The sequence below is a fragment of the Myotis nattereri genome (genome assembly GCF_964212035.1).
Source record: "Myotis nattereri genome assembly, chromosome: 11".
Lineage (NCBI taxonomy): Eukaryota > Metazoa > Chordata > Mammalia > Chiroptera > Vespertilionidae > Myotis > Myotis nattereri.
The window spans coordinates 65,132,973-65,157,771 of NC_138086.1; the positions used below are offsets into that span (position 1 = coordinate 65,132,973).

The window sequence follows — 24,799 nt, forward strand, 5'->3', positions numbered from 1 at the left end:
AGTCCATATTTAATTATAGGTTTTTCTAACCCCAGAGTCCAAGTTCTTAACCACTAGCTATACAGCTTAACCTGGAAGGATAAACTTAGTTAATAACAAAGGTGTTTTACCTTTGGACTAGCTGCTATTATAGGTTACTTGTATTAACAAATTAATGTATTGGGTTTGTGGTGTAGATAACTTTTTTTAAAAGCTATTGCCTACACAATCAGGAAGCAAATTGAAAAGGGTAAGTTATACTATTCCTCATGACAAGATATTCAGAAGTGAATAGTGCCAAGCACAGGGGAAATCTAACTCTTTCCCAATGAATCCCAGAATTCTGGAGAAGAAAAGAATGACTCACATATAAGGAAGTCCTTTAAAAGCATCTTTTTATTTGCTATAAGAATATATAATTTGGCATTTCTATACAACGCATCATGCAATTAACATGGTAGACATTTTACAAGCAATGCAGAATCTCAATATCTGGGCATCTGCTCAATGAAAACATTAGCAAAGGTTGAAATAACATCTTGGGACCAAAGAATACAGAGGGAGCTAATTTTCTCCACCAGGATCATGGCTTCCAACGTCAAGAAACAGTCAAGAAAGCACAGCCATCTTGACCTCTCTACCTGACCCTGGAGATATTGGGATAAATGGGGAACATCATCAGGGGTTGATCTTGTTGATGTAAGAACTCATAAAAATATCCTGCAGGTTTGGGCATTCTTATGTTGACATTTACTTCTAAAAAAATTTATAAGAGTTTATTAGCATTTATTTGAGCCAAACAGAGCATATGCCTGGAAGCAAGACCTCAACAGACTGAGAAAAACACTTCCCAGAAAGACTGTGTGCAGTCTGTTTGTGCCTTTGGAATGAAAGATCACACAGATGTGGGAGAAAACAAGGCAAGGACTGGATGACAGGATAGTTAATAAGATCATGTGCATCCTTGAGGGTGGTTATGCTTCTGAGGGGTCCAGAAAAGAGGTATTTCAAAGGTGTTAACCTAGATGCACAGAAACAATGGACAGGGCTTGCTTACAGAAAAGGTAAACTTTTTACTAAAGAAATGACATGTCTGTGGCATGACTATCCGCCATGGCATGACCTGCCCAGTAGGAATGTATGACCAGATCATCCTGTGAGGTTACTTTGGGCTACATTTATTACACTGCCCCTTTTTTGTCCATAATCCATTGGATAGCAAGGAAGCCACTACCCCAGGGGCAGGTTCATTGTGTGGCCAAAGGGCTGTGTGCAGCAAGCACGAAGGCACCTGTCTACAAACTGGTAGAAGTGGCCTGTTGAGTTGACATAAGTTAGGTGGAATAGGGACCACCAGCCTGCAGAAGGGTCCTCTTGCTCAGGCACCACACTGGGAGCTAAGAATTACAATTGCTTCCCTAACAAAGCGTTTCCTTTTTGTCTAGTAATTAAATTTCCCTGAAATACTATCACAAAGCATATTTTAAATAAATCGCTTAGTAGCATGATGGGCACTAAATTCTTTAACTGGCTCAACTGCATAAGCCATTTTATTGGAAATGAACTTCGGAGAATGGAAGGCGAGGACCTGAAACCCTTCACAATCAGAGCCCAGAGGTGTGGCATCAAGGTACAGCTCCTTCTTTTGGGGGCGGGGGTGGGAGTGGGGTCCTGGAGAGATTTTCCCGGATACGGAATCCTCATTGTTGTGCCCCTGTCCCTGGCCGGGCTTAGCTACGGCATCAGAACTTCCCTTATCTTTCATCCTCATCACCAAAGGCACAGTGGACATTATGAATCCCGCTTTCTACATAAGCAACCTGAGGCTTGATTATGCCATTAGACTGAGGACCTGCAACTAGCACAGACAGGACAGGACTAGAGATCAGAGCTGCCTGACAGTGAGCCTGAAGTTCCCCCTCATCAGACTGTTTCTGAAGGGATCGAAAGCCGTTTCTGGCTTTGAACCTTTCCTTACATTTCTGTGAATTTAATGCCAAAGTAAAAACTCTAGGAGAGCCCTGGTCAGTGTGGTTCAGTGATTAGAGCAGCTGTGGGCAAACTACAGCCCGCGGGCCGGATCTGGCCCGTTTGAAATGAATAAAACTAAAAAAAAAAAAAAAGACCGTACCCTTTTATGTAATGATGTTTACTTTGAATTTATATTAGTTCACACACTCCATCCATGCTTTTGTTCCAGCCCTCCGGTCCAGTTTAAGAACCCATTGTGGCCCTCGAGTCAAAAAGTTTGCCCACCCCTGGATTAGAGTGACGCCCTGCACACCAAACGGTCTCAGGTTTAATTCCTGGTCAAGGGCACGTACCAGGGTCATTGGGGCCAATGTGGGAGTCAACTGATCCATGTGTCTCTCTCACATCAATGTCTCTCTCTCCCCTCTCCCCTCCCTTCTACTCTCTCTAGAAATCAATGGAAAAAATATCTTCCCGTGAGGATTAACAACAACAAAACTCTAGGAGAGACCCAGTTGGGCTAAAAATGCCCCCACAATGAGATGGGAGGTGCAGATTTCCATTCCACCAACATCTGTGAGAGCATTTGATTTCCCGAAGGACTCATCCATGTGGTCTGTTAGGAAGATGATGCGAAATTTCATCATCTTCAAACTTAAAGGCATTTTCAACCTTACAGAGAAACATGTGCAATTAAGAAATTCCAATTACCTTCAGCATTTTACACCCTCCTACCCCAGGACCACAGGACCAAATGGACATATCCTGGAGTAGGTTTCAAACCTAGACTCTCTGAGGCCTGAGCACCTCATTGCTTCCTAGCATTGTCTGCTGTGAGTGAAGATCAGGGTCATCTTCCTTTCTCCTGCAAACGCTCACAGCCTTACACGAGTCTATTAGGCCTGAGGCACGCAATGAGAACCAAAACAATGGTCTTTACTTTGAACCTGGATATGCTCAGTAAGCCCAAGTTCAGAAATATCTATGAACACTCAATTCCTAAGTCTTCTTTTTCCACTAAGACTGCTTCCATTCAGAAGCCCAACTTTTGTTTTGAGTGCCTCTACTTGGAAAGGGACATGTTTATTTGACTTTTAAACACTGCATTCAAAATCGAGGAAGATGGCTTTAAAAGTGCAGTTCTGAAATACAATGATTACTAACCAATAATCTTAGTGGAACAAGTCAACATCCAGGGACAAAGATAGTATCAAGGGGAGGAATTTCATCTTTTCTGAACAGGTTGCATCGTGTTAATTTTAGTCCAATTTAGACTTCGAAAGATTTAGAGCAATAAAAGCCATACGAGACAACCCGCTTACTGGTTTGCCAGTGGGTCTGCATTGACCCCCAAATCCAGCAACTGATGAGTTTATAGCAGAACAGTAAAGGGAAAATCACACACAGCTTCTCTTTGCCCTGGTGGCTCAACCATGATGGCACCAGCCCTCCCCCCTCCCCCACCCCCAGCCCTTTGGAGGTATACCTGGTGGCTGGTGAGTGCTGAGAGGCAGAGACTGGGCCCTTGTCCACCCCCCCTCTTTCTCTTGACCTATTTCCGGTTCCAGTTATGGGAGATGTTCTGAATCTTTTTCAATTTGATCCTCTGATCCAGCATCTTGTACCTTGCAGGGTGCTCCTCCATTTTCTTGGGGACCGATGGTGCGTAGGAGCTGGATGCATAAGCGGGGCGTTTAAAGTGGCGCAGCGGAGGCTTGATCACTGGCGGCCATGCAAAGGAAGACAGACAGCCGTTAGCTCAGCAAGGCCCCGACAATCTCCTCACCCCGAGACCTGTTTGTTGTCTTCAAAACCAGGAAACAAACAGAGTGAAAGTCTCCCAGGAGTCTTAGGGAGACAGATGAATCAGACAGATGAATAAACATATTATCACCTTGGCCACTCACCGTAAGTAAAGACAAATTCCTAGAGAGAAACAGTGATGAGCCCAGAAGGAATGTGAAGCTCTTTTCTAATGAGGAATGGGGGGAAGGAAGAGGAGGGTGCAGAGGGGCCACTGTGGGGAAGAGCAAGGCAAACAGAAGTGAGCCGGGCCATGCCATCAAGCAGCATTCAGCATTGTCTGTAAGCTTCCGGGGCTGCGATGTGGCAGGCAATCGTGAACTGTTAATACAAGGTACATCCTTGAGAAAATTTTGCAAATGTATATATAAAGCTCTCATATCCAAATGAACAAAAGATCTGAACAGACTCCTCACCAAAGACAATATACACACAGCAGAAAAGCAAAGGAAAAGATGCTCAACAATTTTTGTTACTAGGGATTTGCAAATTAAAACAATGATGATAGCCTTAGCTGGTTTGGCTCAGTGGATAGAGCATCAGCCTGCAGACTGAAGGGTCCCAGGTTCGATTCTGGTCAAGGGCACATGCCGAGGTTGTGGGCTCGATCCCCAGGGGGGCGCATGCAGGAGGAAGCCGATCAATGATTCTCTCTCATCATTGATGATTCTATCTCTCTCTCCCTCACCCTTTCTCTCTGAAATCAATAAAAGTATAATAAAAAAAATAAAAAACAATGGTGATATATACACTACACACCGATTAGGATGGATAAATAAAAATTGTAAATCTGATGATGCTCATTGCTGGTGAGGACGCTCTCTCTGGCTGGTGGGAACGCAGAATGGTGCAGCCACTTTGGGAGACGGTGTGATAGTTTCTTACGAAGCTGGACATAGTTGTACCCTGTGATCCAGCAGTTGTGCTCCTAGATCGTTACCCTATGGACTTGAAAACTTATGTCCACATAAAAACCTGTACATGAATTTTATAGAAGTTCATTCACAATTGCCAAAGCCTGAAAGCCACCAAGAAGTCACTCAATAGTTAAACGAAGAAACAAATTGCAGAACATTCATACCAGGGAGTGACATTTGGTGGTTAAAAGCAAAGAGCAGCCAAGCCATGTGAAGACTTAGGTAAGTCTTCTGTGTGTACTGCTAAGTGAAAGCCGCCAGTCTGAGGAGGCCACACACTGAATGATTCCACTTAGAGGACACACCTGAAAGGGAAAACAATAGAAATGATCAACAGATCAGGGAGGGATGGCCAGTGGGTCGAAGGGTGGAGGGGGATTCAAGCAGGTGGAGCACAGGGATTTGTAGGGCAGCGAAACTATTCCGAATGGTACTGTGGAGGTGGATACATCAAAATCCAGAACACATTGCAGCACAAGGTGTGAACCTTAATGGATGCGAATTTTAAAAATAATTTTGGAGGTTAGGAATCACAAATTCCTAAATGCAGGATGTAACAAAACAATCTAACGGCATTACGAATGTAGGAAACGGCCTTAGTAAACAGCGTGTGGCAAAAAGACACTCACCTAAAGAACTGGATGTTAGTGCATTCTGTTAGACCAGTGGTCGGCAAACTCATTAGTCAACAGAGCCAAATATCAACAGTACAATGATTGAAATTTCTTTTGGGAGCCAAATTTTTTAAACTTAAACTATATAGATAGGTACATTGTTATTAACTTAATTAGGGTACTCCTAAGACTTAGGAAGACCCACACTCAAGGAGCCAAAGAGCCGCATGTGGCTCACGAGCCCCAGTTTGCCGACCACGGTTTAGACTAAAGACCAGCAAGGCTGCAAACATGTACTGTATATGGGTAGATAGTATTGTTGGGAGGACTAGTTCACAATTCCAGTACTACCTATGTGTCTACTGGAACTGAACAACCACATACGTGAATAAATGCTGGTGAGAGCCAGGGTTCTCACTGCTGGAGAGGAGTGTACAAATAAGTGGAAGGGTCGGAATGGTCCAAGTGGCTGTATGAATTCACGTTTCACTTAATGTAGATATAGATGGACACATAAACACACATTTTCTTGGTCTATTAGCTGAAAAGTTCTGGAAGCGATGAAGTAGCTACAAGTCTAGAAGTCTCGGTAGCAACAAGTATTCCTAGTCCCCAGACGTTGGCTTCTAATACTATTCTCCAATGAAAGGATCCAGGATTCCTTGTAGAAATGGCTGGTTCTGGGACTAGGGAACAAGATGAACCTGGAGCACCTTGTAGTGGCAGAAAAGTAATAAAGTGCAAAAACAAAATAAAACAATGAAAGACAGGACAAAGGGTCCCCCCCCACAAATGAAAGAGCCCCCAAATGGCCAAAGTTAGAATGATTTAAGCATCAAAATAAACACAGTAGTATGGAAGTATAACCCAAAGTATAAAATAGACATCCATGGCTTTATACGGAGATAACTACATACTGGAACAAGTAAATAATTTTGGGAGAGTAGACACACTTTTAAGGCAAAAGAATTCCAAATAATTCATGTTGAAGAGCCTCCCTCAAGGAGAAGGAGCCTTTAGCGTGGGCTGGAGATAGTGTCATCCTTCTGCAGCGTACAGGTTGGGAAGGGGACCAAGAGTAACCTTACAGTGAAGAAATCTAACAAACACCTCCTCTGCCAGGAGATCGAGGTCGACGTCAACAGTGATAAGTGGTGTTGGTAGTATACACCCTTATTTTACGTGATGAAAATGCAAATTATGTGATGAAGATAGCACTTTACTTCTGTGGTCTTTCTCCCAAAGATACATAACCCCATTTTAATGATGAAAAAGCATCAGATGAGTCGCAATTGAGGGACATTCTACAAAATACCTGGCAGGTATTCCCCAAACCTGTCAAAGTCACCCAAAACAAGGGAAGGCTGAGATACCGTCACAGCCAAGAGGCGCCTAAGGAAACGCGTGATTAAATGTCAGGTGTTATTCTGGGTGGGACCCTGGAACTGAAGAAAGACACTAGGTAACAACCAAGGAAATCTGAATAAAGTGTGGACTGTCGATAATAAGAAAAGCACACCATCTAACCTGCAGATCTGTGCGCAGAAGAAGGTAATTGATACTCCTCCCTCTGCTCCCCTTTGCTATATCCCCACCCTCTGCCCCACCTCTTCCCCTTCCTGCTCCTGCTGGAGACAATGTGAAGGTGAATCAAGGTAAAACCTGGTTAAGTGACTATAATGAGGTGAAAGGTGTGGAGGAGCAGAGATGCTGAGTCATTGCCTGGAACGCGAGTTCTCTCTGCGGCTACTCTGCTCCCAAGGAAGGGCCAGCAGGAGTGTGATGGACAGGTCACTTGCAGGAGTAGGACTGGGGGATGGCTCCATTAAACAAGAGAGAAACCAGCTGTGCCAACCTCATCCAATAACAGGAAAATGCATGGTGTTTATGATCAAGGAGATCAGAAGCAACTTCAATGTACAATCACAGGGAATTAAATATCCTACTGTGGCACTATGGAAAAATGATAAAGAAGTCTATTAATAAAAATGGAGGTGCATGCAAATAAAAAAGCAGTATAGATGATCTAACCTTATTACTATAAAAACATCCTATCTAATAAAAGAGAAACATGGTAATTGGCGTACGACCGCTACCCTTCCCATTGGCTAATCAGGGAGATATGCAAATTAACTGCCAGCCAAGATGGCGGCCGGCAGCCAGGTAGCTTGAAACTAACATGAGGCTTGCTTGCCTCAGTGACGGAGGAAACCAACGTTCCCCGCCTGCCTTGCAGGCCTCTGAACCTGCAGTTTGAAACATTTTAACAAATATAGAAGCTAAAAAAAAACCCAGAAACCAGCTTTCAGCGAGCTGGGATCTCAGAGCTGGAGTCAGAGCTGGAGTTATACATTGTTTTGAACCGAAACAAACCAGATACCTACTTTCAGCAGCGGAGGCCTAAGAGCTGGAGCCTCAGAGCTAAAGCTGGCCCAGAATTTAAAAAAAAGAAAAAAGAAAAAAAGGAGCGGTTGGGAGCTTCAGTCACCCGCCAGCCTGAAAACAGCCATCAGCCCCTCACCCAGACTGGCCAGGCACCCCAGTGGGGACCCCCACCCATGCATCAGGCCTCTACCCTATATAGTAAAAGGGTAATATGCCTCCCAGCACCGGGATCAGCGGAGCCGAGAGGCCTCCCAGCACCGGGATCAGCGTGACAGGGGGCAGCGCCCAAACTCCCTGATCACCCTGCGCTCTGTGTGTGACAGGGGGCGGGGCCACAACCTCCCTATCCGCCCTGCTCTGTTTGTGACAGGGGAAGGCACCCCAACCTCCTGATCAGCCCTGCTCTGTGCCTGATACCGGGGAGCTCCCCAACCTCTGATCGCCCTGCGGCTCTGTGTGTGACAGGGTGCGGCGCCCCAACCCCCTGATCGGCTCTGCTCTGTGCATGACAGGGGGGAGCTCCCCAACCCCCTGATGGAACCTGCTCTATGCGTGACAGGGGGGAGCTCCCCAACCCCCTGATGGACCCTGCTCTGTGCGTGACAGTGGTGGCGCCGCAACCTCCCCATCGACCCTCCCTTGAGTGTGACAGGGGGCGGTGCCCCAACCCCCCAATCGGCCCTACCCTGAGCGTGACTGGGGGTAGCATCGCAATCTCCCGATCCGCCCTGCTCTGTGCATGACAGGGGGCGGCGCCCCAACACCCCTATCGGCCCTGCTCTGAGCCCAACCAGGGGCTGCACCTAGGGATTGGGCCTGCCCTCTGCCACCCAGGAGCAGGCCTAAGCCAGCAGGTCGTTATCTCCCGAGGGGTCCCAGACTGCGTGAGGGCACAGGCCAGGCTGAGGGACCCCCCTCCCCCCTGAGTGCACAAATTTTTGTGCACCGGGCCTCTAGTATACATATATGCACAGGAAACTCTGTAAGAACATACATTTAAACCATAGCAGTGATTATCTATGAGCAGTATAAACATGGCTATTTTATTTCTTGTTGGTTATTGACACTTTCTAATTTTTCTATTATGATCAGGCTTGAGTGACACAACTTTTTACAAAGAAACATACTACCAAAATGTCTTCTACTGAATCGTAGATTAGACTCTCTCTACAAAATCATACATAATAGAAAGACAGTAAAACTATGTTTACTCTGGGTCTTAGTCGGAAACATCACAGAGAGCTCCTAGCTGCATATACATGTGACAGCCTATAGCAGTGATGGCGAACCTTTTGAGCTCCACTTGTCAGCACTTTGAAAAACCCTAACTTAACTCTGGTGCTGTGTCACATACAGAAATTTTTTGATATTTGCAACCATAGTAAAACAAAGACTTATATTTCTGATATTTATTTTATATATTTAAATGCCATTTAACAAAGAAAAATCAACCAAAAAAAATGAGTTCGCGCGTCACCTCTGACACGCGTGTCATAGGTTCGCCATCACTGGCCTATAGAGTAATATTCATTCAGAGGCCTCTCAGAGCACCTACCGTGTCCTGCTGATGTCACCGTGAACAAAACAGACAGAAATCCCTGCCCTCGAGGGGCTTCCATTCTAGGAACCCTCTCTGAAACCTGTGGCTTGCTTACAGAAGAAAAAGTGCTCAAGCTTGATTAGTGATTCCATTACTACAAGTTCCAGAATACTCACACCAACTTTGCCTTTTGAGCTAGGCTGACACGGGAAGACTTTCAGCAAATGGTGCTGTAGTGGCATCATAATGTACACGCAGAACAACAGAGATGTTTAAGATCTCAGAGTTTCTTAGGGTAAACAAGGGATGGCAGCACAAAATAGTCTAGGAGTGAACATAAAAACAGTCTCCTTACCCTGGAGAAATGGGGTAGAGACAGGAAAGGGCCTTAGCATTAAAGCTGGTGGTGCCAACATCGGGCTGGCTGATTTAGTGCTCAAATCACGGTCCCTCTCCACATTCATTCCATTTTTGCTGCTCAGCACGAACCCAGGCAAAGTATTATTGAATTTCCACTTCTCAGCATGAAGAAACATTTACTGTTTGCTGGAATTCTGATCGTCAGAACAAAAACTCTCCTTGCCACTGGAGTCACAGCAAATAGAGTTGAACCCTCTGACAGATTGGCCCCCCCACGGATATGGTAGAACTACTTCTATGCCTGCCTTCAGCCTCACTCAAAATGTGGAGAAAAGGGAAATTCAGAGAGTGCTGTTTTGTATGCACTGATGGCCTTTCCCCTTTACAGGGGACCCCTGATTTGATCACAGGGCAAAAGAGCAGAGCCAGAGATGAGGGCGCCATCTAGAGTTTAACAGGGACTTCTCTTTCTGGGGTGCTGGGGTGGCCTCCTGAGGACTCCTTCATTCCTGAGATATTCCTGGAAGGGGGTCTGACCCTTCAGTGATTGGGCACTTCCCACAGCTGAACCAAAGCAGACCTGTTGTGATCCCCTCTCCCCTTGAGAAGAAGAAAACTGGGAACAGAACCCCTCCCCCACCATGCCTATTCATCAGCAAGGTGGACCCTTTCCTCTTCAGGGCACATTCACAAAGTCTGCTCTCATCTCTTGGAGCAATGTACTTGAGGAAAGGATCTCATTAGCTAATGAAGGCTTGACAAAGTCACGTGTCTGCATAGAACCTGCACTTGGCAAAGTCATCATCAATACTACTTTCAAAGGTGCTTAGGAAAAGACAAGTTCAAGACAAAAACTGACTCATCATCATCTTTATTTTGCAATTACACACAATGTTTATTTTTCATAAAAAGTGGTGTTCTTTTAGGAGTTTTAATCCTCCTGTGTTCAAATCTCGTCTTTGTCAAAAACACCACAACTCTTCCCAAAGGCGTCTATGACCTTCTCCACTTCCTCTGCCACCCACCAGCCTACCTTCTAGTTTCTCTCTGTGTGTCTCTCTCTCTGAGACCATTTTGCATTTGGTAGCTATTTGTGTGTGGGGCTGGGTTGGGTGGGGGAGAGGGACTACAGTGGGGCCTTGACTTATGAGTTTAATTCGTTCTGAGACCGAGCTTGTTAAGGAATGCAAAAAATCGGCCGAGAGACAGCTGGTATCTCAAAAAACTCGTTAGTCAGGACACTCGTAAGTCAAGGCCCCACTGTATTACATAGAAGTATTCTTCTTTAGAAAATAGATTTATACTATATAATAAATGCCTAATATGCTAAGTGTCTGACCATCCAAATAGTCGCTATGACACGCACTGACCAGCACGGGGCAGATGCTCCAACTGGTGGGTTAGCTTGCTGTTGGGGCCCCGCCGATTGGGACTGGGCAAGACGGGCTGGACACATCCTGGATCCCTCCCGTGGTTCCTCCCCGGCCCCAATTAAGCACTGGTGGGGTCCCTCAGCCTGGCCTGAGCTCTCTCGCAATCCAGAACCCCTTGGGGGATATCGGAGAGGCGGTTTTGGCCCAATCCCCACAGGCCAGGCTGAGGGACCCCACTGGTGCACGAATCTGTGCAGCAGGCCTCTAGTTAATATATAAAATTGATGGCTGTTAGTTGAATTCGGGTTAAAATATGACTGAAGTTTTATAAAACTCCTTGTTTAAGCTGCTGTTTCTCAAAGTACCTTCAATAAAGTTGTGAATGGAATAGATGTTGCTGTGGGAGGGAGGGGGTCTTAAGTCCAATTTAACGGGTGAAGGTTAAATGAGCCTGTTCATGGTAGGACTTCAAGACCTGAATGACGGATACACATATTATGAATCCCTAAGAATAGCCAATAGCATGCAGATTCCTCAATTTAATCAAGCGAAGGAACCCCCTTTATCAGGAGCAAAAACACTTTCAGAAAGACTGGGCTAATTCGCTCTCATATCACATCCATCTCATTCATGCAGCGGACCCTGTTGTTTTGCACTGAGTGATCGCAGACCCCAGAGAACAATGACGGGTCCTCGTGTAACCTAGTCCAGCCGGATCCCTGGGGTGGAACCACAAGCTGCATCAGCATCCCCCTCTTTCCATCTCCTGTAACCGCAGTGTGGCCGTCGGCACCCCGCACTGTGTCTGTGCTCCAAAGGCAGCGGCATGGCTCGCGCTCAGCTTCTGGACAATTCCTAATATTGGCACCATTTTATAAAAAGAAGTGTGGGACACATGTTTTCTTCCATTTCAAAGATGAAGCCATGATATGACCTTTGCAAAATCCATTTCCATCTATAGACAGTTTCTATCTGCATTTGCGAGCGTGCGTGTGCCCGAGCGCGCGCACACGCGCACACACACACACACACACACACACAACTAACAAGATAGAATAATTATTAATGCCTTTCAAGTGTTGTTTTAACCAAAGAACAAAATCCCTGCCATTCATTTCATCTATCAAATCAGTGTTTACTCGAGGGATGGGTCTGAAATCTGATTAAGAGCTCTTAGAAAAATCACCCATGAGTTTTGAATTGAAAGGGATTGGAATGTTATTAACATCAGTTCCACTGAGGATGGGACAATTCCAGACCTGTGATGTTCCGTTCAGGACCTGCCATGGTAAAAAAAAATAATAATAATACAATATCTGACACACACTGTGTACTGAGCACATGCTAGACATTTAACTTGAGCTGGTCTATCGTCCTCACTACAACCCTAATAGGCAAGCACTAGTATCGCTCCCTTTTGGGGTGAGGAAACTGAGGCATAAAGAGCTTCAGTAACTTGCCCAGGTTCACATGGCTAGTACGCAAGAATCTAGATTCTGATTTCTCAACCAAGCAGTCTGACTTCAGAGCCTCCCTCCCGTATTTAAAATAACCACTACCTGCACGAACCGGTTTGGCTCAGTGGATAGAGCGTCGGCCTGCAGACTGAGGGGTCCCGGGTTCGATTCCGGCCAAGGGTATGTGCCTTGGTTGCAGGCACATCCCCAGTGGGGGGGTGTGCAGGAGGCAGCTGATCTATGTTTCTCTCTCATCCATGTTTCTGACTCTCTATCCCTCTCCCTTCCTCTCTGTAAAAAATCAATAAAATATATTTTTTAAAAAAGAAACAAACAAAAATAACCACTACCTATTAAATGTTCTCACCCTTATTAGTTAATGACAAATGAGTTCATTTAATAAAATTATTATTTTAACTAATAATAAAAGAATAAGAAAGTCCTCCCTCCAGGAGATGATCCTCCTCAGCTAAATTCTTTGTTTTCATTGTGTTCACCAAGGACATGAGACCTGCTGTTTTCAAGAGGCGGGGATATTTGGAGATTATACAGGCAAAGTCTTTTGCTTGATTTTTCTCATCAACGTGTGCATTTTTCCACGTACGCATAGGAAGGTGGGAAGTGTAAGGTGAAATCAGTAGTGTTATGTCCCTCCTTCACATCAACAACAACCTACTCCAGAAAGAGTCCATAAAGATAAATTTCTTCAGTGTTCTAGAGCTCTGAGGGCTAAATGACAGATGTGTTTTGATCTAGTCCATGATAAGAATGACAACTGTCATCCCTCAAAATGAGCTCAAGATAAAAGACAATTGCAAATACAGCACTCATTGGAATCTTCACGTAAAAGAAGTGTGCTTGAACTTGGTACATGGGTAACTGATCTAATCCCCAGGCAGAGTACAAATGCAAAAGATAGGAGGGTAGAGTGCGGGCGATTTGACATTGTGTCAATGTCAATGAGACTCAGAACAAGGAGTGCTAACTTTGGCAAGCTATTTATTTGATTATGCCTCCATTTCCCAATTTGTGGAATGGAGATTATAGTACCTTCCTGAAGAGTTGCTGTCATGATTAAATGAGGTAACAGATAATACATGTTAAGAACCTAGCATTATCCCTCATATTTGATAGATGTGCAATACATATCAAAGTAGTTATTATAAAAAATCAGTATTAGGGAGATCAGAAGTTAAAATTTTTGAAGTTCATCGCTCAATAATTTACAATGTACATACTATTTTGTTTTGGAAAAAAAATGTAAGCTTCCTAAAACGTCTTCAGACCTCAGAGCTGGTCAGTTCTCTTCGGAGGAATCCTCTTGTTGGACGTGTTATCCGTAGTCCCCTAGAACAGGACACACAACAATGTCATTGCAAGCCAGCTGGCATCTACACACACAAACTCTGTCTACATCAGGCGGTGGAGGTTAGAAGCAGAGCCGCGTCTACTGCCAATACTACCGTGCCCGCCAGCAGCTGCACACACAGAGGAGCAATGAATGCGCTATCTGCATTGGTGAATGACTACTGTACTGTACCTTTCCATCTAAGGATCCCTCCAGCAAAGTGGTGTGACCGAGGCACCCTGGGGCATCTGCTCAGAAGGAAGTCACTGACTACTCTTCCTCAGTGGCAGTCATGACTGTAAGAGGTGGTGAAGCTCCGGGTCACTCCTCCAGCGAGAGCCAACGTATCCTCAGCTCTCCATCATTTACGGCCCCCCCATGGAGCTCGATGAGGCTCACAAACCCCATAAGGCAGAGGTGAAGCTGGCTCTAGAAAAGAATTGGCTGCACGTGCTATTGCTTTACCCTGTCAGAGTCACTTTGCTAAAGATGTGTGCAAGGATTCAAGGTGAGGTCCCCAGGCTAGCGTTCTGGTGCTGGAGCTGCAGGAGGAGCCCTCGGGTAGTTTCAGAAACCACACGAGCTGTTCTTTCATGACGTGGTCTCTGGTGCCTTCCGGGTTGGGGCACGTTATTTGCAGAACTTTCTTGCTATCTGAATTTTCAACACCCATATCGCTCAATAGGTTAGAAAGGGAAAACAATGCATTTCTCTGAAATATATGTAAAATCATGTCTACATGGATAAAGACGAACAAAGCTGTTTTGGAGGACAGTAGTAGGTTTTTCACTTAAATCTACTGTATAATAGCCTGCTAAACAGATGTTAAAATAGACGTTTTCCCAAGAACTAGCTTTATATTTTGCACATATCTTTTGCCATACATCAGCAAACTTTCTGTGTGAGTGTGTCTTCTAAGTGTCTCTTAAAAGCAGGATAGAGCTGGATTTTGGATTTTTTTTAATCTAATCACATAATCTCTGTGTTTTAATACCAGACTTTAAGCCAGCCGTGGGCAAACTACGGCCCGAGGGCCAGATCCGGCCCGTTTGAAATGAATAAAACTAAAAAAAAAAAAAAAAAAAGACCGTACCCTTTTATGTAATGATGTTTACTTTGAATTTATATTAGTTCACACAAACACTCCATCCATGCTTTTGTTCCGGCCCTCCGGTCCAGTTTAAGAACCCATTGTGGCCCTCGAGTCAAAAAGTTTGCCCACCCCTGGAAGCCATTTGCAATTATTGTTATTACTGATATTTTTAGAACAGGTTCTACTGATCTAATTTTGTTTTTATTTGAATTTGACTTTACTAATTTTAGTCATTATTCTTTATTCCTTGCTTCTTTTTCTTCTTTTCTGCCTTCTATCGATACATTTTCTATATTCCCTTTGTTGGTGATCTCTTGCTGATTTAGATGCTGTAGGTTATATTTAAATTATTTTACTGATGATTCTTTGTGTTAAAAATTTACAAAATTACAAAGTTCTTCCCAAAGACAAAATAGATCTTAGCACTCCTTAACTCCTATGGAATAACCCTCCTTCCATCAATAGCTTGTTGCCTATTTTAACACAAAATTGGACATTATTTTTATAGTGACTAGTTACTCAAATTTACCAGCATGTTTTATTTACTTGTGTGTGCACCATTAATCCTTGTATCTCACATCTGGCTTTGGAGTTCACTTTTCTCCTTGTGGAAGTATGTCCCTCAGCATATGGAAGATTTACCTTCACTGTTTTCCCACATTTACTGTTATCAAGGCAAATATTGCTTGCAGCTTGCCTGAACATAACCAGTTTCTCATAGTATTTAAGATTTTTCTCATTTTTGTTGTAATTTTAGGCACTCTCACACTGTCCTTAGGAAAGCATTTGGTTTTTTTTAGGTATTAGGTGCATCAATTTGTGCATGGGTGGGGTCCAGCCGGGCCGGCCAGGGGAGGGGACACCGGAGGTTGGCCGGCTGGCCCGCCCCCTGGTCAAACTCCTTGTCAAACTCCCAGTCGAGGGGACAATTTGTATATTAGCCTTTTATTTTATGGGATGGCAATTGAGGTGCATTTTCCATCTAAGAATTTAAGTCTTTTGAGCCATTTACCTGTCTTCCACGCTCTTTTATTGAGATATAAACTCACATACCATAAAATTGCCCCATTAAAGTGTACAGTTCAGTGGTTTTTGTATATTCACAAGGTTGGACAACCACTAGCAATATTTAATTCCATAAGATTTTTATCACCACTCAAAGAATCATATCCATGAGAATTCACTTCCTATTCTTTCTCCCCAGCCTCTTGCAACCCCTAATCTACATTCTGTCTTTATGGATTAGCCTGTTCTGGATATTTCACATAAAGGAAATCATATAATATGTGGCCTTTTGTGTCTGGCTTCTTTCACTTAGCAAAATGTCTTTAAGGTTTATCTATGTTATAGAATATACCAGTACAAAAGTCCTTTACTATGACTGAACAATAATCTATTGTATGGATATATCACATTTTGTTTATTACTCATCAGTTGATGGACATTTAGTTTGCCTCTACTTTGTAGCTATCACAAGTAATGCTGCTATGAATATTTATGAACAAGCTTTTGTGTGAACATACATTTTCAATCCTCTTGAGAATATACCTAGGAGTGGAATGCTGAGTCATATGGTCCCTCTTTATGACTTTTTGAGAAACTACCAAACTGTTTTCCAAAGTGGCTACAGCATTTTTCATCACCAACACTTGCTCCAGGGGTATCACTTGCTCCAGGTCATTGGCAACAACTTGTTTTATTCTTGTCATTCTAGTACATGTGGAGTGATATCTTATTGTGGTTTTGAATTTCATTTTTCTAATGACCAATGATGTTGACAGTCTTTCCACATTCCTTTTGTATATCTTCTTGTGAGTAATGTTTATTCAAATCCTCTGCCCACTTTTTAATTGGGTTACTTGTCTTTTTATTGTTGAGTTGTAAGAATTCTTTCCACATTCTGGACACTAGGTCTTTCTCAGATATACTAGAAGTGGGGTCCAACCAGCCCACCCCATGGGGGCCGATCAGGCCTGGGCCACGGTAAGGATGCAGAGGGACTGCGGCAGTTGGCCAGCTGGCCCTCCCCCCCCATCAGGGTGGGTGGGGTGATCAGGGGCTGGGCTGGCCGGGGGGAGGGGCCACGGGAGGTTGGGGCGGGGCCAGTTGGCTGCTGCAGTGCGTGTCATAGCAACCGGTCATTCCGGTTATTCCAGTCCTTCTGGCATTCTGGTCACTTGGCTTTTAAATATATAGATGATTTGCAAATATTTTCTTCCATTCGGTGGATTTTCTTTCTACTTTCTTGATAGTGTCCTTTGAAGCACAACTGTTTTTAATTTTAACGAAGTTGCATTATCTATTTTTTTGTTTTGGTTGCTTGGGCATTAAGTGTCCTGTCTAAGAAATCATTGCCTAGTCCAAGGTCATGAAGATGTATCCCTGTGTCTTCTTCTAAGTTTTATAGTCCATGCTCTTTCATTTGTGATATGATTCTCTCTCTATGTCATGTGTGGTATAGAGTCCTAAGGACTATCTTCCAACATGAATTTTCTTTTCACCTTGAGTTTTCCTTTCTCTTTTTAAAATTTGAATGGTAATATGTGTGTCTTTCATTTAAGATTTTAGAATTATTTGTTTTACATATCTTTGTAGTTTTGTTTCTGCATAATTTTACTTTATTGTTGTTTAAGGATTATTAGTCCACCATTGAACTTCTGAGTATCTTAAACAAGATATTTTTAACTGTTTGACAGCCAGCACAAGCAGCTTGAGGTACAGGCACCTGAGTCAGAGGGAGGTCACGTGTGGTATTCCTGAGGTGGAAAGAAGTAGTGAGCTGCCATCATAACACATGAGGTGGAGGGTGTCTGACAGACAAAACATGAGAACTACCCACTCCAACTCTACAGGCTTTGGAGTGGTCACAACTCGGAACCTAAGACACCCAACTTGGGCCAGTTCAGACTGCCCAACCCAGGCAAGGCCACGGTGGCTGAGACTCTGGCTCAGAAGCCTTGGAGACCCAGCCGGCCAGTAACAGGCCTCCAGCACAACAGACAGGACCCAGTCAGCTCTGCATCCTTGTAGATTTCCAGGATGATGCCAGAGATCCCACCTCACCCTGGAATGTCATGGCCTTCCACAGAAGAGCAAACACCATCCCTACACACTGGAGTGGCTTGGTTCAGAGCTGTTCTCCTCCTAATGTCTATGGTCCTAAGGGCACAAGCAGGAGAGGATGAAAGAGGCCTCCAGAGACCACAGACCAAGGTTGGCTCAATATTAAAAAGCAAGTTACTATAACGGATGCAAATTCAAACTCAAAAATGAGCCTTTTCCTGAGGATGGCTGCTTTTTGTACAGTCATAAATTAATATAGACAGTGCCCGCTCACACACCCATCCATCCAGCCTTATCAGCACTAATGAGAATCCAACATGTGCTTGCTACCTTGACAGGCACTGAGGCAAAAAAAGAATAAGATCATCCCCACCCTGGAGAAAGCCACCTATGACTGGGTAAAAGGGCTTCTTAGCAAATCATTATAAGTATTAATGCTACCAAGATGATTTGGATGGACTGCAAAAAGAAATTAGCCAGGGAGGAAGGGTAAGCAGTGTTTCAGGTTGGGTAACAGAGGCAAGAAAGTTCAAGGCCTACTTGGTGGACACCGAGTCCAGTTGTTGGATGGGGTAAGGAAGCTACAGAAGTTGAGGTTGAAAAAGCAGATAGACAGATTATATTTCATCTAAGCTAAGATGCCACTCATTATAAACTATTATTTCATGTATGACCAAGAAAACATGCTAATTAAATTATAACATACTATATTTTGCAAAACATTCGTATCTCAGCAACCCAAATGCTAGGCACTGCCCCTCGCAGAATGGATCAAATATGGTAATTCCCCAAAGAAGAACTGTAAAAGACAAATTAACATTGGAAAATAATCTACTTATATAAAAACCATGGGTGGTGTTCATCATGACCACAACCACTGCGACCAAGCGGAAGGAAGTCAGTCCTGCAGGGGTTGTCTTGGCAACGGCTGCGCCCTCCCCCGAGCTGTTTCCCAGAGCTGGTGAGGGTGGGATTTGAGGCAGGACCCAGCCCTCGGAGCGTGGACCCACTGAATCCTGGGCCGTTTTGCCAAGGGCTGTGCCCTCCCCAGCTGTTTCCCGTGTGGCCTGAGGGAAGAACCCACCCTCAGAGCACCAGGAGCGCCCAGCAACAGTCAGTCCTGGGTTGCTGAGGTGGAGGCCTCAGTGGTAGAACTCAGGGTCTGGCCCAACAGGGGGCATGGCCGACCTTCAAACCAGACCCTGACAGTAGAAAGGAGGGAGCCCCATTCCTCACAGAATCTGCTGTTGGATAGCTTGCTATCAGTGGCCTGCCAGCCAGGAACCCCATTCTCCTGCACCCCGGACCCTGACAGGAGGGAGGAGGGAGCCTCTTTCCTCATGGAATCGACAGGTGGCCAGTTTGCTGTCAGGGGCCTGCTAGCTAGCAATCCTATTCACCTGCACCCTGGCCCCTGACAGCAGGGAGGAGAGAATATGTTTAAAAACCAACTATTGGAACATAGTACCTCTGAAGCCAAAAGAAGCCATTGTTGGCGACAGAATAGAGAGTTAGAAACATCGATGAGAGAGAAACATCGATCAGCTGCCTCTTGCACACTCCTCACTGGGGATGTGCCCATAACCAAGGTACATGCCCTTGACCAGAATCAAACCCGGGGCCCTTGAGTCCACAGGCCGATGCTCTATCCACTGAGCCAAACTGGTTAGGGCAATTAATTCCCTTTGAATGTGCACAAATACGAACCACATATGGATATAATTTATCCTCATCAAATTGGTAAAATATTAATGTTAGCATGAGCAAGAGCATAGTAAAATGGCAAACTCATGACTAAGAGTATAAAATAATGCTACCTTTTGGGAAACCACTTTGACTATCATGTACTAAGAACCTAAATATGTACCTATTCTTTGAGCCAATAATTCTACATATAGGAATCTGTCCTCAATTCATGGAAAGATTTATGCACAAGAATGTGAGGTTATTTATAATAACAAAAATACAAGTTACATTAATGGCAAATTATCAGTGATTATACAGTTGACCTTTGAACAACACTGGGGTTAGGAGCACCGACTTCCCACACAGTCAAGCCTCTGCATATAACTATGGTATAAATTAATAATATGAACTGTTAGTCAAGCACTAAAATACTCTTAAAACATTTAATAACACAGGAGGGATATCATGATGTAATGGTAAATTTTAAAAGAGATGAGACAAATTTCATGTGGAGTATAATTCCACCCTAGAGGGGGGAAATCTAATAAAGAAGGAACAGTCATTTTGGTTACCTCTGAGTGGTAGCATTGGCAACAATTCCCTTCTTATAATTTTTATTATATTTTTTTTTTAGTTTTTCTACTATGTTTATGCTTGCCTTTTATAACTCTTCCCCCAAACAAATTGTTTTGTAAGTTCTACTTGTCAAAATTAAATCGTGGGAGAGAATGTAAGCCTGTGTACACATGGAGACAGAATGGCCAATAGGTGCCTCTCGTATTAAACAGTGATTCTACAGAATCATCACGAATGCTTAAAATTTCCTGCTAAATGTTAGATGGGATTCAGCACGGTCTGTGCATGAGTTCCATGTTCCCAATGGTAGGTTAGCTGTGAGCACACACTGTGAGTCAGGACTATACTAAACTTACAAGCAAGAAGCCCATAAGTGTAGTGAGCTTGCAGTTTGAACATGGGAGCGCTGGGATTTGAACCCAAGTCTCTCTCACCACAGGCTCATACTCATTCCCCTGTACCATCTGTCTCCCAAATGCTTCCAAAACACATCCAGATGAAAGTAAGGAAGAACAGCATTCTATTCTTTCCATCAGCAAGCAGGAGACACTGTGAACCAAGTATGGAGCTATCATGGCCATTCCTGGAGGAACTTGACAGAAGTGGGTGACAGAGGCCCTCCAATAATGTGGAGCAGACTGGCTAACATGGGGCCAGATTCCGGGCTTAGCCACTGCTAAACTCAACCCCTGAGAATGCGGTTCTGTCTGCTGCCTGTGGTCACTGCGATCATGGCGCGATACCATTTACCCACCTGGCAAGGTAAGGCGACTTGTGGAGCTGGTGCTCGGGGCTGGGGAGCCATGAGAGCGCTTCTTTGTGCCTGCAAAGAGGAAGAAGAGGATGAGGAAAAGTAGGATTGTGGACAGACTTCTCAGACAGGTAAATGAGCCTCTAAAATGTTCTCAGGTGATCCAAAAGTCTGGGTCTGGAAATGTTTGGAAGAAGGTTGGGTGAGGTTGTAAGCAGCGTGTGTATTCCATGGTCCAGAAAAGCCAGGAGTGCAGCCTCGACGCCTGCGCGTGAGGTCGCTCTCAGTCTCCTGGTTGGCGGGCTGGAATGTCGGGGACCAACACACCACTGAGCAGGGCTGCACTGAGACTCTCCAGGGAAACTTGCTGAGTGAGCAGCAGCGTGAGCGCCTGCCCCAGAGGTCCTGGCTTCCTGGGACCAGGGTGGAGCTCCAGCATCGGGACTGCTAAGGCCCCCAGAGGATGCTAATGTGCACCAGGGCAAAGAATCCTGAACTTAGGGACATTCTGAACTTAGGATCAAGGAATCAGGGGTTTGCCCAGCTTTGTCCCTTTACTCCCTATTGGGCCTTAAATATGTTAACTTGGTTTCTTGGAAGCTCAGGTCTTCATCTGCAAAAGGAGGAAAATAACAATGATTTGAAAGTGTGCTGGTGAGGACTGAAGTAGCCAAGGTGTGTGAGCGCTCAGGGAGTGTGGGAGACCACACAGATGCTAGGGTGCTGGGGTCTCCCCCAGTCCCGAAGCTGGCAATGGAGTTCCTATTAGGAAGGGAATATCTTCGTTCATGCAAACAGTTGAGGGGCTCTGTGGGAATGAGAAGGCAGCCCCCAGTATGTGGATCAGGAAAGAGAGAGCAAAACTAAAGAGGGCTGACTTGTTCTGCAAAAGGACATTTGTGTGTGTGTGTGTGTGTGTGTGTGTGTGTATACAAACATATACCCATACATATTTTATTTTATATATAAATACTAGAGGCCCCGTACATGAAATTCATACACAGATAGGGTCCCTAGCAGCTGCTGGCTGCCGGCTGGGGCCTCCCTTTGTTCCATGCCACCCCCTGGTGGTCAAACTCCAGGGGGGACGCTTTGTGTATTAGGCTTCTATATGTATAGATATGTATATTCACATACAATGTACATATATATTTTATATCTAAATACAAATATTATTTATTGTTCATTCACTTCCTTAGTTGCCATCCAAAGAGCCCCGGAGCTGGAATCCAGCAACATGGCAGGTGCCTGGAGGCTGAGCTGGCAGAAATGCAGACAATTCTTTTTTTCTTTGCATCTCTTTCCTTTTTTTATTTTGTATTTAGTTTTTTTTTGTTTTTAGCTTTACAGAGACACTTCTTAGAGGAGTTACATGTTTCTATGTGAAGTGCTTTCTGGTAGAAGTCCCCTGAATCTACCCACACTTTTCATAAAGTCTACTTGACATGCAGCAAATGCAGGTTTTATTAACTGGGAAAAGTCCTCCTGAGTCACCACAGTCCCAGGTGAAGATCACAGATGACCCCTCAGAGGAAGCAGGAACTTGGAGTTGAAGGGGATGGGTAAGCTTTCCCTGCCCAAGTCCCTGTGAGGTGTGGAGAAATACACTTGGGATGGTGTTTGAGACTGTTTCATTGTAGTCTTCCATGTTATCATTTATTATTATTGTTGTTATTATATTATTATTATTATTATTATTATTTTATTACTAGAGGCCCGGTGCACACAAATCTGTGCACTAGGAGGGGAGGGAGGGGTCCCTCAGCCCAGCCTGTACCCTCTCGCAGTCTGGGACCCCTCGGGAGATAACGACCTGCTGGCTTAGGCCTGCTCCTGGGTGGCAGAGGGCAGGCCTAATCCCTAGGTGCAGCCCCTGGTCGGGCTCAGAGCAGGGCCGATTGGGGAGCTGGGGCGCCGCCCCCTGTCATGCACAGAGCAGGGCGGATTGGGAGGTTGCAATGCCACCCTCAGTCACGCTCAGGGTAGGGCCGATTGGGGGGTTGGGGCACCGCCCCCTGTCACACTCAAGGGAGGGTCGATGGGGAGGTTGCGGTGCCACCCCGTCATGCACAGAGCAGGGCCAATCAGGGGGTTGGGGCGCTGCCCCCTGCCACGCACAGAGCAGGGCCGATCAGGGGGTTGGGGCTCCGTACCCTGCCACGCACAGAGCAGGGCCCATCAGGGGGTTGGAGAGCTCCCCCCTGTCACTCACGGAGTAGGGCCGATAGGGGAGTTGGGGCACCGCCCCCTGTCACACACAGAGCAGGGCGGATCAGGGGGTTGGGGCGCTGCCCTCTATCACCCACAGAGCAGGGCCTATCAGGGGGTTGGGGCGCCGCCACTGTCACACTCAGGGCAGGGCCGATGGGGAGGTTATGGCTCTACCCCAGTCGTGGGCAAACTATGGCCCATGGGCCGGATCCGGCCCATTTGAAATGAATAAAACTAAAAAAAAAAAAAAAGACCGTACCCTTTTATGTAATGATGTTTACTTTGAATTTATATTAGTTCACACAAACACTCCATCCATGCTTTTGTTCCGGCCCTCCGATCCAGTTTAAGAACCCACTATGGCCCTCAAGTCAAAAAGTTTGCCCACCCCTGCTCTACCCCGTCACACACAGAGCAGGGCCCGTGGGGTGGGGGGGTTGGGGCGCCGCACCCTGTCACACACAGAGCCGCAGGGTGATCAGGGGGGTGGGGAGCTCCCCCTATCAGGCACAGAGCAGGGCCGATCAGGGGGTTGGGGCGCCTTCCCATGTCAGGAACAGAGCAGGGCAGTTAGGGAGGTTGTGGCCCCGCCCCCTGTCACACACTGTCAGCTGCCCCCTGTCACGCTGATCCCGGTGCCGGGAGGCCTCACGGCTCCGCTGATCCTGGTGCTGGAAGGCATATTACCCTTTTACTATATAGAATAGAGGCCTGGTACATGGGTGGGGGCTGGTTGGTTTGCCCTGAAGGGTGTCCTGGATCAGGGTGGGGGTCCCCACTGGGGTGCCTGGCCAGCCTGGATGAGGGGATGATGGCTGTTTGCAGCTGGTCACACACCCTTCAGGGTGGGGGTCCCCACTGGGATGCCTGGTCAGTCTGGGTGAGGGGCTGAGGGCTGTTTTCAGGCTGGCGGGTGACTGAAGCTCCCAACTGCTCCTTTTTTTCTTTTTTTTCTTTTTATTCTGGGCCAGCTTTAGCTCTGGCTCCAGCTCTGAGGCGTCAGCTGCTGAAAGCAGGTATCTCGTTTGTTTAGGTTCTATAATCGAAACTCTGTATCAACTCCAGCTCTGAGATCCCAGCTGGCTGAAAGCTGGTTTCTGGGGTTTTGTTTAGCTTCTATATTTGTTACAATGTTCAAACTGCAAGCTCAGAGGCCGGCAAGGCAGGCGGGGGATGTTGCAGTCCTCTGTCACTGAAGCAAGCAAGCCTCATGTTCAGTTTAAGCTGCCTGGCTGCCGGCCGCCATCTTGGCTGGCAGTTAATTTGCATATCGCCCTGATTTGCCAATAGGAAGGGTAGCAGTTGTACGCTAATTACCATGTTTCTCTTTTATTAGATAGGATTGGCAGTAGTAGTAGCCCTGTTCATAGTATTAGTAGTAGTAATAATAGTAAAAATAAAAAACAATCCAGATACCTCCAACCCACAGAAACTGTTCATTTGCCTGAGATGAGAGAAGCTGGCAGGACTTGTCGTGGCCCTTCTCCAGATCTCGGAGATGCCGTGATGTCAGAGTTGGTGGGGAACTCAGGGTCCCGACCTGCCTATGATTTATTAAACCTCCTGGGTTGATTTTTATAAATGGCATCCCCTGCCCTTTCCTGAAGCGGAATCTCCAAGGGATGGAGCCAGAGGTTCACCCATCAGTGCCTCTCCTAACCGGGAGTCATAG

At 45.5% G+C, this 24,799-nt stretch overlaps 1 protein-coding gene across 4 annotated transcripts in view; it reads right to left on the minus strand.

The window, feature by feature from the left end:
- Positions 1–3,502: 3,502 nt before the first annotated feature.
- Positions 3,503–24,799, minus strand: part of PDE1C (phosphodiesterase 1C) — a gene marked incomplete at both ends in the record, with an annotated part of 336,640 nt that continues 315,343 nt past the window's right edge. For 2 of the 4 annotated variants that reach the window (XM_081102034.1, XM_081102038.1), the window contains 2 exons: positions 3,503–3,672; positions 20,920–20,988. In XM_081102034.1, the coding sequence (XP_080958160.1) occupies positions 3,503–3,672; positions 20,920–20,988 (239 nt within the window). Of the gene's footprint in view, positions 3,673–13,382; positions 13,747–20,919; positions 20,989–24,799 lie in introns of those variants that run through there. The other 2 variants (XM_081102036.1, XM_081102035.1) reach the window with 1 other exon arrangement.